The 15,438-nt window shown below is 37.6% G+C and overlaps 1 protein-coding gene across 7 annotated transcripts in view; it reads right to left on the bottom strand.

Annotated features, from left to right (window-relative positions):
• Window positions 1-15,438, bottom strand: part of ALG13 (ALG13 UDP-N-acetylglucosaminyltransferase subunit) — a 57,546-nt gene that overhangs the window by 12,172 nt on the left and 29,936 nt on the right. For all 7 annotated transcript variants that reach the window (XM_014729093.3, XM_070257758.1, XM_014729095.3 and 4 more), the window contains 9 exons: window positions 14,921-15,048; window positions 13,926-14,172; window positions 13,377-13,490; window positions 13,027-13,183; window positions 12,570-12,690; window positions 10,367-10,399; window positions 10,213-10,268; window positions 6,060-6,131; window positions 4,611-4,776 (listed from right to left, as the gene is read on the bottom strand). In XM_014729093.3, coding sequence (XP_014584579.1) covers window positions 4,611-4,776; window positions 6,060-6,131; window positions 10,213-10,268; window positions 10,367-10,399; window positions 12,570-12,690; window positions 13,027-13,183; window positions 13,377-13,490; window positions 13,926-14,172; window positions 14,921-15,048 — 1,094 coding nt within the window. The remainder of the gene's footprint in view (window positions 1-4,610; window positions 4,777-6,059; window positions 6,132-10,212; window positions 10,269-10,366; window positions 10,400-12,569; window positions 12,691-13,026; window positions 13,184-13,376; window positions 13,491-13,925; window positions 14,173-14,920; window positions 15,049-15,438) is intronic.

Here is a 15,438-nt window from a genome sequence, read left to right as displayed (position 1 = left end):
AATGGCTTCTTCAACAAAGCTCCACTCTTATTCCTTTTAAGCTAGCACTCAAATCACACCATTTTTAAAAAGGCAAATCGAGTAAGTTCAATTCGCTAGAGATAGTAGAATGTGATCATGATCACTAGGTAAAAAGCAACTACTAAACACAGAGGTAGCTAAGCCCTGACTCTGGCAAAAGCCTTGCAAACAGTTACCAAAACTCAGGATTTGATGCCTATGAGGTGACTCATATTAAAGGGCAATCACAGCATCCAGTTACCTAGCAGACAGGAAGCGACTTAAAGGAGGATGGGATGGGGTTGCCAGAGAGACACATGAATAACACAATGGGAAACAGGAGTTGTTCCATCTAGAGGACTGACAGGAATGATAAAGAGCAACTAAAAAGTAGCCATGACCTAGTAGAGTTATAGCTGAGGCTCATACGTGACTCAAAGAACAAAAAGCAAAATAAATGAAGGCAGTATACATTTTTAGAAATATCTACATAGAACACAAATCTGGCATTTAAAGAGTAAGCTTTCAATGACTGTACATAAACGAGGCATTACAATGCTTGATTCACCTGTCACTTCATTATTTTAAGCTCATACGTCTGCTGGAAGCAGACAGCTAACGCTTCCCCCTGTAATTAGTACAAAGTAGTGAAACCAGGGTCTACATTGAACTTTTCAATGAAAAATTTCTAGGGTCATTAAATAGCATATACTGCATGTTTTTGTTCCAGGCACTGAGCTAAGCAATTTTTAAATTGTAAATGAAACAGATACAGAAAAAAACCCAAATAGATTACTTTAAGGTGGATAGTGTCCACCTTAAAACTTTGCCAGCCACTGCAGAAAACTTCCATGTAGCCCATACCAATCACAACCTTCTCCCTCTCACCATAATTAACCATTATCCTGACCTTCATAGGAATCACTTCCTTCTGGTTTTAAGAGTTTTGTCACCCAAATGTGCATTCCTAGACAGTTTTTTAAAGTTGATGTCTTGATTGTCTTTTAATCTATTGGTCCTTTGTCCATCCCTGTCATTTCCTTTCAGTTTTCATTTGAAGAATCTAGGCCCTTTGACCTGTTGAGCTTCCCATGGTCTGGATTTTGCCAATTACATACTGATGGTGTGTTTCAATGTGCTCTTCTGTATTTCCTGCAAATAGGCAGCTAGATACAAGAGACTGGATTAGACTCAGGACTGATTCCTTTGACACGTCTATAGGTAATGTTTGACTGTCTTTGCAATCTTAGCAGCTACTGCTATTTAATACCCATCCATTCAGTAAGGACCACAAAATGATTATATTCTGCCACTTCTTTTTCACTGATTAGTTAGAATACATACTAATAGACAGAAACATTTCCCCTCATCTACTACTTGGTTACCAGTGGTACATTTCATATAAGAAAGGCAGGATAAATGCTTGATTCTCTCCCTTTATTTTCCAGAAAATGAACTGGTTTCCTATCATCCTCTTCAGATGATCGATTTTTAAAGTATCATTAGGAACTTTTAAGTTTGATACACTTGATATGTTCCCGTCTACTGCAATTATCATTGTTAAGGCTCAAATTGTTCCATCTTTCGCCAGTAGGAACGTCTTCAAGATGGCTCCCGAGTCCTTGTCATGACCCCAGTACTCTGATAGCTTTCTTGCTTTCTGGCATGACAAAATGATCCAAGCTCATCTTGAATATTTCCTGCCCAGAACTCTCAGCCATTTCTCCACAAAGCCGTTTGGATTTTTTTAAGTGAGAAGTGGTATTTAAAGACCACAAACTGAGTGGGAGGGATATTGTTTCTAGGCCTTTTTGGTGGACAGAGCTAGGAAAATACACATATATTTAAAGATGAAATACCTCAAGTTCATATCGATACTTCCAATTCAACTTTGAGACAATAAAAGCTTTTACTTAGCCTCTTTATTTTATCTGTATCATCTTTCTTTCATACTGAGACTCCTGATTGTAAGGACACAGGAGATAAAATTAGAATATCCCAGACTCACTTGTTTTAGCCAACATTACAGTCTCAGAATAACAATGAGTATCTACATAAAAGAACCTGATGTGATTATTGAGAGCATTAAAAAATGCTTGGTACATGGTCTCTCAATTCTCCAATTTTTAAAAATAGCTACTGTCCAAACATAAGGCTATTACACAGTATATTCTCACCCTCTCAGCCCTCATTTTGTCTTCATTCTACAGTTAACTATATATTTAACACTTACCATCAGGTCTTATGTTGATGTCTCTAATTGTCTTGGTAGTCTAAAAGTCAAAACTCACTTTCTGGTACACTGTCATCCATCCAATATAACTTTGTGATTGTAGAAACATTCTATATCTGTGCTGTTCAATACAGTAGCCGCTAGCCACATGTGGCTTTAAGCACTTGAAATGCGGTTGCTGTGACTGAGCAACTGAAGGTTTTATTTAATTGTAATTAATTAAAATTTATATTGTCATATGTGGCTAGTAGTTATCTTGCTTGACAGCATAGCTTTAGCAGATTCTTCAGGAAGGGTTCATGTGAAAAATATTCTCTGAATTCTTACATATTGCCCTTTAGGCTTGAAAATCAGTTTGGTCGGATATAAAAATCTTTGATTCACACATTCCTTCTTTATCTTAAAGGTTACTCCATTTTCTTCTAGCATGAAGCACCGCTGTCGAAGTCTGAGGATTATCATTTTATTTCTTTATATTCCATAGGCTCTTTTATCTAGATAATCAAAGGACTTTTTCTTTAAAGTTCAGTCATTTTACTAGAATATCCTGGAGTCCGTGGTTCTGGGTCAATATTCTCAGGTATGCAGAGTGCTGTTTCAGCATGTAGTTTTAAATCCTTTTTAAATTCAGGGAAGTTTTCTGAATTTATAGTTTTTAGTATTTGTTCTTTTCCCTTGATTTGGTTTTCTTCTTCAGGGACTTCTATCAGCGCTTGATCTCCTTTGCCTTATTTTAATATGCCACTTTTGAATCTGTACCCTCATTTTCTTCATTTTAGATTCTCCCCTTTCTTACATCTTTCTCATAAAGCATTATCTGTTTATATATTCGGTCATGTTCTTTGTAGTTTAGTCTTCATTACTGAAATGACTTTCTTCCATTTCTAATGCTTTCTAGGGTTCTGTCACCTCATCTTTTTCTAATTCTGCATTTTTGTAATTATGAATTGTGTTTTATATTATTTTATTAATGTTTTTAGTGCATTCTAGTTGTTTAGTTTAGTTCTGTTTAGTGGGCATATTTCTGACATGCTTTTACTATCTACAGGAATATTCTTTTTTCTTAAAACCTCTTTGTATAGGATTTGACCTTAGTGCTTTTCTTCTGTTCATTTTTATGTGAAATTATTTCTCATGAACTTTAGAATGATGTGGAGAACAGGAAAACCTTTCTAACCTCATAAGGCTCTCGTCTATTTGTGTTTGTGTAGTGTTCAAACACACGACTGCCTTCTAGGATTCCTTGGCTCTGTTCTCCTCCTCAATTTTAGTCTGGACCTGCTCTTTTCCCTATCCTGATCAATTCTGATTCCACTTCCAGCAGTTTCTCCCCAGTGAGGAATACTATCCTAAAATGGAACCCTGGAAGCTAAGTTTTGAGAGTTCTTAGGGGCCAAATTGCTCCAAGCCCTTCAGTCCCTTTAACATGTAACCAAACACTTGCCAAGTGCTCGAGAGGTCAAATCCCTTCACAGTATTAGCTGATTCTTCCAAATTGGCTGTCCCACTTTCTAGTGAATTCTTATTAGCAATATTGGGGTTCTTCTGTGCTCAGGTACATCAGACAACATCCTCGATGCTTCTGTCTTCTTGCTCTCACATAGACCCTGATAGCATGCAGGTCCTATAACTGATGGTTTGTCCCACCTGCTTAAATTCTGGGGTTCATGGAGATAGCTTGTCACCTAGTTTAGCTATGTTATCCATGGGTTTTGGTTTTGCTATTTCCATTTTTATTTGGAGACTCAGATCGAAAAATTATACTGTTCTTGGCACCACTTTCCCAGAATTCTGCTGAGAATCTCAAATTACACTAACTCACTCGAATTCTACAACCACTTCATAAATTGGCACTATCAGTACCCCCAAGCTCATAGATAAGAAAGTTTCAATAACTTATCCAAAATTACATAGCTAACAAGTTGTAAAACCGAGATTCTGATCTAGAGCTCTTAAATTCTAGAGCCTATATTCTTCATTACAACAGTTATGGGAAAATGATTCATTATATATAAATGTATTTTATAACAAATTTTTCAGGAATTAATTCTGTGAAGTGTGAAACACCTTTACCTTAACTCCTGTATAATAAAACTTACGTCAAAGTTTGAGAAACTACTACAGGCCCTCTAAATATTCAGTGGGATAGCAAAATGATAACTATACAATAACATCAAAGCCAAATACGTGAGAAAAAAATTGAAACCCTGGTTCTCAAATCTCATGGATTTCTCAAACATAGAACATACCTTATTAAGTAGGTTAAACAAATTTAATACCGGATATTAAAGTATTCCTATCTAACTACTAGGATTGTTTGTGCATGTTCACAAATAGGGAAAGAAGCTTCCGATGTAAGCAACCACTAATAACCTACCTGGCCTGCCTTGTGTAGGTGGAGATACAAACATAGGTTGTATAGCATTCTGTGAGGAAACTGAAGTGGTACTACCAGTTTGATTAGCTGCTGTACAGTTAGGTAAGACTGGAGCTGGAACATTATTGGCACAGGAAGCTGCAACTGCTGCAGAATTTACCATCACCTGTACATGTGAAAGAAAGTTCAGAAATCTAAGTTTCGTTTCTCAAACAATATTAGTCTCTTATCTGATCGCAAATTTCAGGAAATGGTATTTTGATAATTAAAACACTGAGAAGTCAATCTTTATGTAAACCCTATATAGGAAGGTTAGGTTATTTCTTTTAGAAGACCCCAGATTACTTTGAGAGCTTTAATTTTTAAATTTATTATTTTTCTGAAAAGGTAATACATTAATATGATTCAAAAGTCAAGTATAAAATTGTATACCATGAAAAAGTTCCTCCAAACCCTATTCTCCATTTGACTAGTTCCCCTCTCGCCAAACAGGTAATCTCTGCATTTCCTGAATATTATTCCAGAGATTTATTACATTTATTTTTACAAGCAGATACATTTCCCCACACAAACACATATTTTTAACAGAAAGGTGTTTTTTTTTTAAAAAAAAAAAACTCCATGAAATTGCAATTTCTTCTTCTGATTGGGCAACGGCACCCAATACAGGGCTGTGCACAGAGAGATGTTCAATAAATGCTAACAGACTCTTCTTCTTGAACACACTGTCCTCAGTGGCAGTCTCCATTTCCTTATAACCCACTGCAGTGTAGTTGCTACCTGCTTTACTCCTCAGAAACTGCACTCAGTCACCAGTGGTTTCTATGGCAATAAATCCCAGTAGACTCCTGTTAGTCCTTATGTTGCCTGACCTCCTGGCAGTAAGTGACACTTGACTGCTCCTTGAAACAATTTCTTCCTGGGGCTTCCATAATACTACATTCTCCTGCTTCTCCTTCCTCCTTGGCTGTTCCTTCCTTCTCTACCCATTTTCTAAAATTTGGTGATCCACAGGCTCTGTTCTAGACGTTCTTCTCAATCTCTTCCTTTTCCTAGGATGATCTTATTCACTCCTATGGTTTCAGGTACCTTTTTAAGACCAACTCCCCATTCTACAGGGGAGTTTTACATTTAAGTTTCAGAAAATGACAGAGATTTGACAGGTAATTTATATTAACTCATTATATAAGAGTTTCAGAGTAGATTGTCTATGAGTAGTCTAAAGCCAGAATACAGAACAGTGTCTGGAACACAGTAGATGCCCAATCAATTTGTTGAACAAATTTACTAATTACTGTGCCAGGCACCACAAGGTACAATAATACTTAAGATGGGAACATAAGCAGCTTCTTTTAAGTATAATGAAGGGCAAAGAGAACAGAAAGAAAAAAAATCATTTTCCTGTTAAGACCATTGCAACTGACTACTTGATAACACTATGAAGATTACCTTCTGGGGGTAGTTGTATGAGGTAACTGTGTCCTGAGGAGACATAGAATATGGTCTTCTGTCCTGAAGAGACTTTAATGAGAACAGAAATATTAATAAGGTGAAATAAAGAAACCAAGCAACATATCGATAAAAGACCTGATTTCAACATCTCCTAAAATTACATGAAAGTGATCTGTCCTGAAAGTATTCAAATTTGGAAGTGACCACTAAGATAACACTCCAAAAAGTATCATCACTCCAGTGCCTGATTTAGGTGACTGCTCTATTTCCTATCGACAGAGATCCTGATGACATCCAACTCTAGTCCCAATGCAGAAACTAAAATGTAACAGAGGATTGTAATCTAAACACTTTCTCAGTAGCCTTTCTTGCCTTAAAAGCTTCAAAATCAGTACAATCAACAATAGTTTGCTAAAAGAAAATATTCCATCTGAAGATGTAGTTTGGGACAAGGGTGGATAACTGTTGTTTAGCTGCATCCTTTCTAAGCAAGATGTAGTATATAACCCAAACACCATTCCCCTCTGGTTCAAGTCCCTGTCTTTGTAAAGTAAAAATGATAAAAGGCTCAGGGTTATGCGTGCCAGATTGTCATGACAGCATAAAAAAAAACTAGCAGCAGAAATTAGAAATATTGGTAAGAACGCAGAGGGAATCAGGGGAAGTAATCACAGGAAACAAGAGGAACCACTCTGTGACAAAGATGAACTCCACATGGACCTAAGATTGCAGCATGTTTCTAAAGTTTGTGTTCAAGTACAGACATACCTCGGAGACACTGCAGGTTTGGCTCCAACCACCGCAATAAAGTGAATATTGCAATAAAGCGGGTCACATGAATCTTTGGGTTTCCCAAGTGCATATAAAAGTTAGGTTTACACTATACTGTAGTCTATTAAGCGTGTAATAGCATTATGTCTAAAAAACAACATATATACCTTAATAAAAAATACTTTATTGTTGGGGCTGGCCCCGTGGCCGAGTGGTTGAGTTCGCGCGCTCCGCTGCAGGCGGCCCAGTGTTTCGTTGGTTCGAATCCTGGGTGCGGACATGGCACTGCTCATCAAACCACGCTGAGGCAGCGTCCCACATGCCACAACTAGAAGAACCCACAATGAAGAATATACAACTATGTACTGGGGGGCTTTGGGGAGAAAAAGGAAAAAAAAAAATAAAAAAAAAATCTTAAAAAAAAAATAAAAATAATAAAAAAATAAAAAAAAAAAAAACTTTATTGCTAAAAAATGCTAACCATCATTTGAGCCTTCAGTGAGTTGTAATCCTTTTGCTGGCGAAGGGTCTTGTAAAAAACGCATTGTCGGTGAAGCACAATAAAACAAGGGATGCCTGTATAGCCAAGGCACCTGCCAAAAGGTAAACTTTAGCCCTGGTTCAGGAAGCCCAGTGTGAACACTAAATAATTTTAGAGAAGGATTTAGTTGAGAGTTGGACAAGGAAATAAGAAGAAAGAATTAATGTTCATGATTTCTTAGAAGGCTCTGTGCCTAGAAATCTTTAAGTCCTGCACTGATTCTCTCCCTTTAGAATGCCGTCAAAAAGTTACTTAGAAACTTGCTATGGATTTGGTGACTAAGAGTGGGAGGGGAGCCCATCATGAAGAGATTGAAAGCTATATTGGGGATGTATGATAAAATAAGTTCAAGACAAAAAGGAACATGTAACAAGTGAAATTAAAGGGACAGAAAGAAATCAAGCGTGTACTCCTGTCATCCCTGAAGGTGAGATTTTTACTGGCTTTTTCACCTGCGTGGCTGTATCAAGAGATGGTATAAAAAGCATGTGATATGAGAACAGTAATGGCAGAGTGAGGGGAAAAATTATTTCTCCAGAAGGGGCAAAGGAAGGGAAGGAGAAATAAAGGAAATTACATATCATAGTTTTCTTCACCTTAGTAAGACGTATTGCCTAAACAGTAAAAACAAAAATTTAGTACATGAACCTACCAAAGTTAAGATTAATCATAGAGACTAGACGTTGGTCATTCAAGCTCTTCACGAATATTCCCGTTCTCCTTGTGGGTACATGGTAGGATGCTCTTCCTGGCCTCATCTAAAGTTAGGTATGGCCATGTGACTTGTTTGGCCAATGAAATATAAGCAGAAATATTAAGAGATAGTGTTCAATTTCTCTATCTTTAGCCCTGCCAAGGTGATTGTGAAAGCACACGTCCATCAGCCTGGGTCCCTGAGTGACTAGGATATACGAAGGCCTACTATCAACCTGCATTGGACATATAACATAAGCAAGAACAACTCTCCTGTGGTAAGCCACTCAGATTTTGGGGAGTTGTTATTGCAGCATAACCTAGCTTGATTAAAACTGTAATTGGTAACTAGAAGTAGGGTACTGCTGTAACAAAAATTTAACATGAGAAGATTACGAACTTGCGGCTCTTAGAGGAAGAGGTTTAGAAAACAATGTTAGTTTTGTGTTTTGATTACTGTTGGTAGAGTTTAGCAAGATATTTTAAGACAGATGAGTACAGAAGAGTAGTTTCCAGGCAGGAATGAAAAGGAATAGCGAGTCCTTGAATACAAGGACCTGTAGGATTGAAGAGACAACTGCTCCAACCCAAAACTATAAAAGATAAAATAAATGCTTTGAACAACAAAGACCAGTTAAAAGTTCAGCCTGGAGGCAAGAATCAAATCATTGTTAAAATCTGATTGCATTAAAATATCTCAAAGCAAGAGTCTAACTAAGGATATAATACTCAGTGAATCCTTGCACTTGGACAAAACAGCTCATGGAAAGGGGTCCAAAGGTATGGCTCTTCCATCAATGCCTGATAAGCTCAAGGTACTTGTGATCAACTAGAGAGAGACATAGGGATAAGAAAGAAAAGAACTACAGCAAATCTAAGTAGTATATCTAAAAAAAAGAACTGTCAGTATGGCTATTGGGACATAATAGGAATCATACAGAGAAGCAGCATAATAAAATAATCACACGGCCGAACAAACCATGAGCAAAACTAAAACCATCTGCCTGAGATAAAACATCCTTGGCCTCCCAATTTTCTATGAGTAAGAAGCAGCCTGAGAAAAGCTCCTCAGTTGCCAAGAAGGATTATTCCTCAATGCCTACTTCAAATATGGCCAAAGGGCGGGCAGGCTGGCCTTGGAGTAACCAAGAGCCCCAGAAAAAAATGAACCAGGGAAATACTCTAGGGAACAGTCCCCATGCATATGGTAGGGGCCCTCACGACGTCCATCATGACGTCAGTATTGTTATAGGCTAGTACCTGTGTTTCTCCCATTTTCTCCCTTTATGAGTGGGAATTTTTACTGCAATTTTTCAGTACCTGCTACATCATTGTAAATTGGGTGTGCAGGGGGTAAATAACTTTAGATCTTTGGTTTTAGGCCTCCAGATCAAGAGGAGCCACCTCTGTACCCAAGAAAGAATACATTTCCCTGAAACCTTGGGCTCTGAGTTTAATTACACTGAATGGCACTTTTGGGTTGCCTCACTTGAGGTGGAAGCAAGTATTTTGACTGTGGGAGGGAGTTTGAGTTGAATATTACAGTCCTTACTGCCGTTAAAATATTTCCAACTTTTTGACTTCCAGGCACAGAGAAGTTAGATTTGTCAGTGGAACATGCTCTGACCAATGAAAAAGAAAATGATGTGTTATCTCCAGGTGGAAGCTGTTAGAGCCACTGCACCATTCCACTACCTTTCGTTTCCTGCTTTGGCAATCATGAATGCAACTTCCATCAGCCTGAGTCCCTGAGCAGAGCCCTCCTATAAACCTCCAACGGACACGTAGCATAACCAAGAAGCAAACTCTTATTATATGAAGTAACTGAGATTTATGGCCCATTCTTACTGATAGGAAAATCATAACAAAATCCTCTAAAAATAAATCACCGCCGACGTTTGAATTTTCTCTTGTATCAACACATTAGGAATATCTCTAAATAGATTAGTTTCAGAAAAGGGGCTTGATCTTGGATGAGTTACTTAATTTCTGGTTCTCAATTTTTTCATCTAGAAAATGGAACGAAGATACCCTAATGACCTCATAGGATTGTTTTCATTTAAATGTATGTATATGTATAGCTCATAGGACAGTGCCCTAGTACATAGGAGCTATAAGTGATTGCCATTATTATTAAATACTTACCAAGTTTGCTGTCGATTCAGTTGTGCTGTGAACTCCTGAAGTTTCATAATCTGGTTCTAGAGGATATAGACAACGTAAAGTAAAAAGCATTATTTTACAATTTAAAATTTTATAAACACTGATGAATGTCAGATTATATCTAGATCTCACTGACCTGAAGGATAAATATATTCTTCATGATATCCTCCTAGAAAAAAAAGAGAAGTGTGTTTATGTAGGGCTTTTCAGCTCAGCAGAGCCAGATGGCCAGCACCTGCTTTTTCCTCAAGTTTTATGAATATATGTTCAAAACGAAAATGTATACATCCTTGAAACAAGTGATTTGAACTTTCATACTAGTCAACAAATACTGAAGCCAGAGACTGACTGTAAACACTACAAATTTCTCCTCCGAAAATTTCTTTAGTTCTTAGAGTTCAAGCTGAGGGGAAAAATCCAGCTGTATCCAGCTTTTCCAGTCAGACAGTAGGATATGGTGATTAAATACAAAGGCTCTGGGGTTAGGTCTGTCTAGATTTGAATCCTGATTAACTACATCACTTTAGGCAGGTTACTTAGTCTTTTTGTCTCAATTTCTTCACTGTAAAACAGGGATAACAGTACCTAGCTCATAGCAGGGTGAAAAGAACATAGCATGGTGCTTGACATGTAGTAAATGGTGACTATAATCTGAGTATAACTCACAGTTTGCTTAAGTGGACCTTAAAAGGATATGTCATGCCTCATCCGTTTTTCAGCCTATTTCAGGTGAATAATACATTTAAAATCGGTTTGTCCTCAGAGGATGGCTCAGTAGACTTAAATATTTTGCTTTAAGACTGCTATACCATCGAAATGCAGAGAAAGTCAATCTTCAATTGGACAGTTTTCCACGAAAACCCTACAGGTCAAAACTGGATTTGATTCCTAAACACATCACTTATCAAACACGCATGCATGCAAACTCCTCCAGACAGCAGGATTTAACATGAGAACAAAGATTTGATTACTTCAAATATGCCACTACAGATGAGCAGTATATCTGAAGGTTCCCACTATACTAAAGGGAAAAAACAAAAAAGTTATGCTTGAGTAAAAGAGCAGAGTATGCATCCTTAAGCACATGCATGTACAAAGTCTTCACAGATTATTCACGTGCTAGATTTTTTTATCCTCATTAAATTCCTAGAAATATTTATTTTCTCCTACATAAGTAGCAGAAAGAAGAATATCACAAGAAAATAAGGAAATTGACTGGTAAGTCAAGTCATTCAGGCTGCCTCACACCTCCTTAATTCCTCCACAATTGTTTCAGTAGGCATATATCATTTTACAGTAAAACGGTAAAAACAAGCACACTGCGTGGTGAGAGGCAACAGAACAACTAAGGGCATATACGTAGGCTTTAGAATCAGACAAACCCAAATTCAAAATTGATCTCTGCCAGTCACAAAGGACCACGTATTTCATGATTCCATTTATATGTAATGTCCAGAATAATAAGCAAATCCATTAAGACAGAAAGCAAACTGGTGGTTGCCTAGGACTCTGGGGGCAGTTGGGGGGAAAGTGGGGAGTGGCTGCTAACGGGTACAGGGTTTCTTTTTGGGGTGATAAAAATGTTCTAAAATTGATTGTGGTGATGGTTATGCAACTGTGTGACTACACTAAAAACAATTTAAACAGGTGAATTGTACGTATGTAAAGTACATCTCAATAAAGCTGTTATAAAAAAATTTAAATCTCTGCCACTTACCAATGGTATAACTTTGGCTTTGTCATTTACCCTTTGAACTTCAATTTCCTAACATATAAAATAAGGATACCACATTCCTCAGAAGGATACAGTAAGTATTATATTAAATTACAAATATAATTACCTAGTACAGTGGATGGCCAATAAGTTTCAATGACTAGTAATGTTTACAGATTAAGTAGACTTCTTCGGGTGAAAAAGTTATTTCATAGCAGTCTCGTAAAAGGATAGCTACTCACATGAACAGCCTAAGGAGTTATAAAAAATGGTGAGAACAATTATGAATAGTGCCTTACTAATAAAGAATAGATGTTTTCCATAGTGAAATTCATTTGATTTCTCACCAAATCAAAACTCACTCAAGAGCTATGCAGAGAGTTGAAAATAAGTTATAATAATGTAACGACCTACCAAAATAGAAGTCTGAGAAATTTCTGAGAAATACCAAGACATCTTCAAACACCTAGCAAGTTGAGACAAGAACTGATAACTCTTCCAAAATGAGCTATCCAGAACAAAGTGAGACCCCCTCAAACCAAATTTTAGGTCCACTTCACAGCCCTGATGTGCTAACGTCACAAGAATCATCTTTAAAAAAAAAATTTAACTGTAACTGACTCACCATTGTCACTCTGGCCATCACCCTCCTCTGAATTCAAAGTCTGTTTGCCTGAGCTATGTCCTCGCCTTGCAATACAGTATCTTGAAGTAGCAGGAACCATTGTAGAAGGCCCTCCATGATTCTGTACCAAAGAGACACACATATACACATGCAGTCCTCCCTATATATAGCCAGAGAAAAGCTATAAATATTTTAAATGTACTTTAGAATAAAAAAATAAGTGAAGAAATGATAACCAAGAAAATAGAAAATATTAGCCCATACTATATAGGCAAGATTATTTGTCTACCTTTACCCCCTTTCTCTAAGAACAGCTAAAAAAAGATGTTCTCTTCTCCCATCTGTAAAGCTCTAAGATGAAAACTCATATTTTCCAGAAAGGGCTTTATTTGGTAGTTTACTTAAAAAAATAAATAAAAAACTAAACAGCTTTTGGAGTAAAGTTTGACCTACTTACAGGTAAAGGTGGATAAGCAGTCTCATCCCCTTCTTCAACTTCGTAATAAGTAATGGTTTCTTCCAAGCCCCCGGGCATCTGTCCATTCTCTGGGGCAAAGCTATACTGGCACTCCTTATTCATACAATGCATCTGGCGGTGACTACGTCTAAAGGAACTTAAGTAGTTCGAAGAATGAAAAGAGGGAAAAAAATGATAAAACATGGTAGTAACCTGTTTCTAATTTCTAAATAACAATTCAAACATCTTAATGTTGACACTTTTTAAAAATTAGTCCATGTATTCGTTGCTCACCAATAAGGCCAGACTTACCCATTTTCTCTGATTTTCGACACTTAAAATTCACTTACCGAGATCTATAGGAGAAGTTATCATAGCTCTGGCAGCACCTTTTACCTGGGCCAGGGTAAAAACCAACTTTAGGGCCCACCATGTTCTGCCTATTTATAAAGCGAGATGAATCCCTAAGAATAAAAGGAAAACAGAACTCTATTCACTAGTTCTTGAGTAGTCAGTCTTTGTAATTAAATAGAATTAACATAACTTTCCAACAACATCCAAAGAGAAAGAGCTTTGCTCTTTTCACTACTGGCACTAGGCCTGTCCATTATTAATGGATACAGTGTCATATACACGGCACTCATCTTGATGGCATTCTACCACATCTTCAATTGTTCCATATTTCCCTAGACCGTGAGAATACAAATCTTCCCATAAATTCATTTGACAAAAACTTAAGTTTACACCCATTTACATTCTTTATGCTCCCTTTAGGCATAGATTACAAAAGAAATCTAAACTATTAAGATATTTCTAAATTCTACTGTAACTCTGTCCAGGAATTATTCCCAATATCTAAACAGAGATGTACCTTATCTTGAAAGTCAGTTAAGTCTTACCTGGGAATCCCATATCCCCGACCTTGTCTCTGAGATGGATGTTGAGGATGAAAATGTTCATTAGACACAACATTGCCAGCAGGCTGTGGGTAGTGTATTGGAGGGTCATGCCCATAATGCATACTGTGCTGAAGCCTGGGTGGGAGGAGGGGGTGTCCCCTGCTGTAAGCCATAGTCATATAAACCTCTTTCCCTCTAACTTTCTTGAACATCTTCTTCCGCTGCTTCACGTCCATCTCTGACACACCTTTCAGACAAAGTAGTAGCAAATAAGCTTCATAACCAAACCAAAAGATCCAGTGTCTCCCCACAACTCCCCCAAATGCCTAAAACTCTCAGCTGTTTTTCTTAGGAACTAACCAAATAAATACAGGGAGGGAATTTTTGTATTTTTTAAGGATGTACTAGATCTTCTATTTAGAAGAACAAAACCAGCAGGCAATTTCTGTATCAAGGGACATCTCAGCACTATCTTTAGTATAGGCAGCTTTGTCATCAAAACAAAGAGTCAGCCAGCCAACTACGTTACTATTATCCAGGAAATCATGCCTGTTAATATCTCTGGCTGCTTCTGTGAAGTGTTTTCACAGTTCTTTGGGAAATCTTTTCTCTTCAATTTTTAGAGTCTAAAATCCACTCTAGCTTAAGTTTACACAAAGTCCCAAAGAATCGTGGTTCTCAACCAGGGACAACTTTGCCCCTCTTCATCTTGGGGCACATTTGGCAACGTCTGGAGCCATTTTTGGTTGTCAGAACTGGAGGGAGGCTGCTATTGGCATCTAGTGGATAGAAGCCAGGGATGCTGCTAAGCACGCTACACTGCACAGGACAGCTCCCCACAATGAAGTATTATCCATCCCAAATGTCAGTAGTGACAAAGTTGAGAAACTCTACCCTAGAACAAGACTTATGTTATACCTTACAAAAAAAAAAAGAAATACAATGTAGGTAAAGTAGAAGAAGGGGAAAACAATGAAAATCATCAGCATACAAACCCATTTCTGGGACATAGCTCCCGGAAATCTTCTGGTAACCTCTTCCTTTCCGACTGGGAACTGCATTCCAGGCAGGAACTGGTGTCACTTGGGTAACTGGTTTTAAGTTAGCCAGTGGAACAACGTGCCTTAAAGTTAAAGATGCCACCATGAAGCCATTGCAACAGAGACAATTCTCATTCGATGCACATACCCCTTCCTCTCCTGCTTCAATTTCAAATGGACTTTACTTAAACCTGTTGACACTAGTTTCCCTGCTGAGGTTTCCTTTTTAGGTTAAGAAACCTTATAGAGTAGTCTATACAATTTTACAGCTGTTGGTAAGCACTATCACGTTTCAGAGCAAAGACTGTGGTAGACTAGTTTACAAGCATTTGTTGCCTCTCCTTGGAGAAGGATTATATTTTCCCAGCCCACTGACTTAGGCCTGGCTATGTAATCTACTTCGGCCAATAAAATGTGAGCAGATGCTTTAAGAACCAGGACATAGTTTGTCATGTTCTCATTTCTTCCCCTGC

This window comes from Equus caballus, chromosome X, assembly GCF_041296265.1.
Source record: "Equus caballus isolate H_3958 breed thoroughbred chromosome X, TB-T2T, whole genome shotgun sequence".
Taxonomy (NCBI): domain Eukaryota; kingdom Metazoa; phylum Chordata; class Mammalia; order Perissodactyla; family Equidae; genus Equus; species Equus caballus.
The sequence above is the reverse complement of the archived record's forward strand: the minus strand, read 5'-3'. Positions and strand labels throughout refer to the sequence as shown.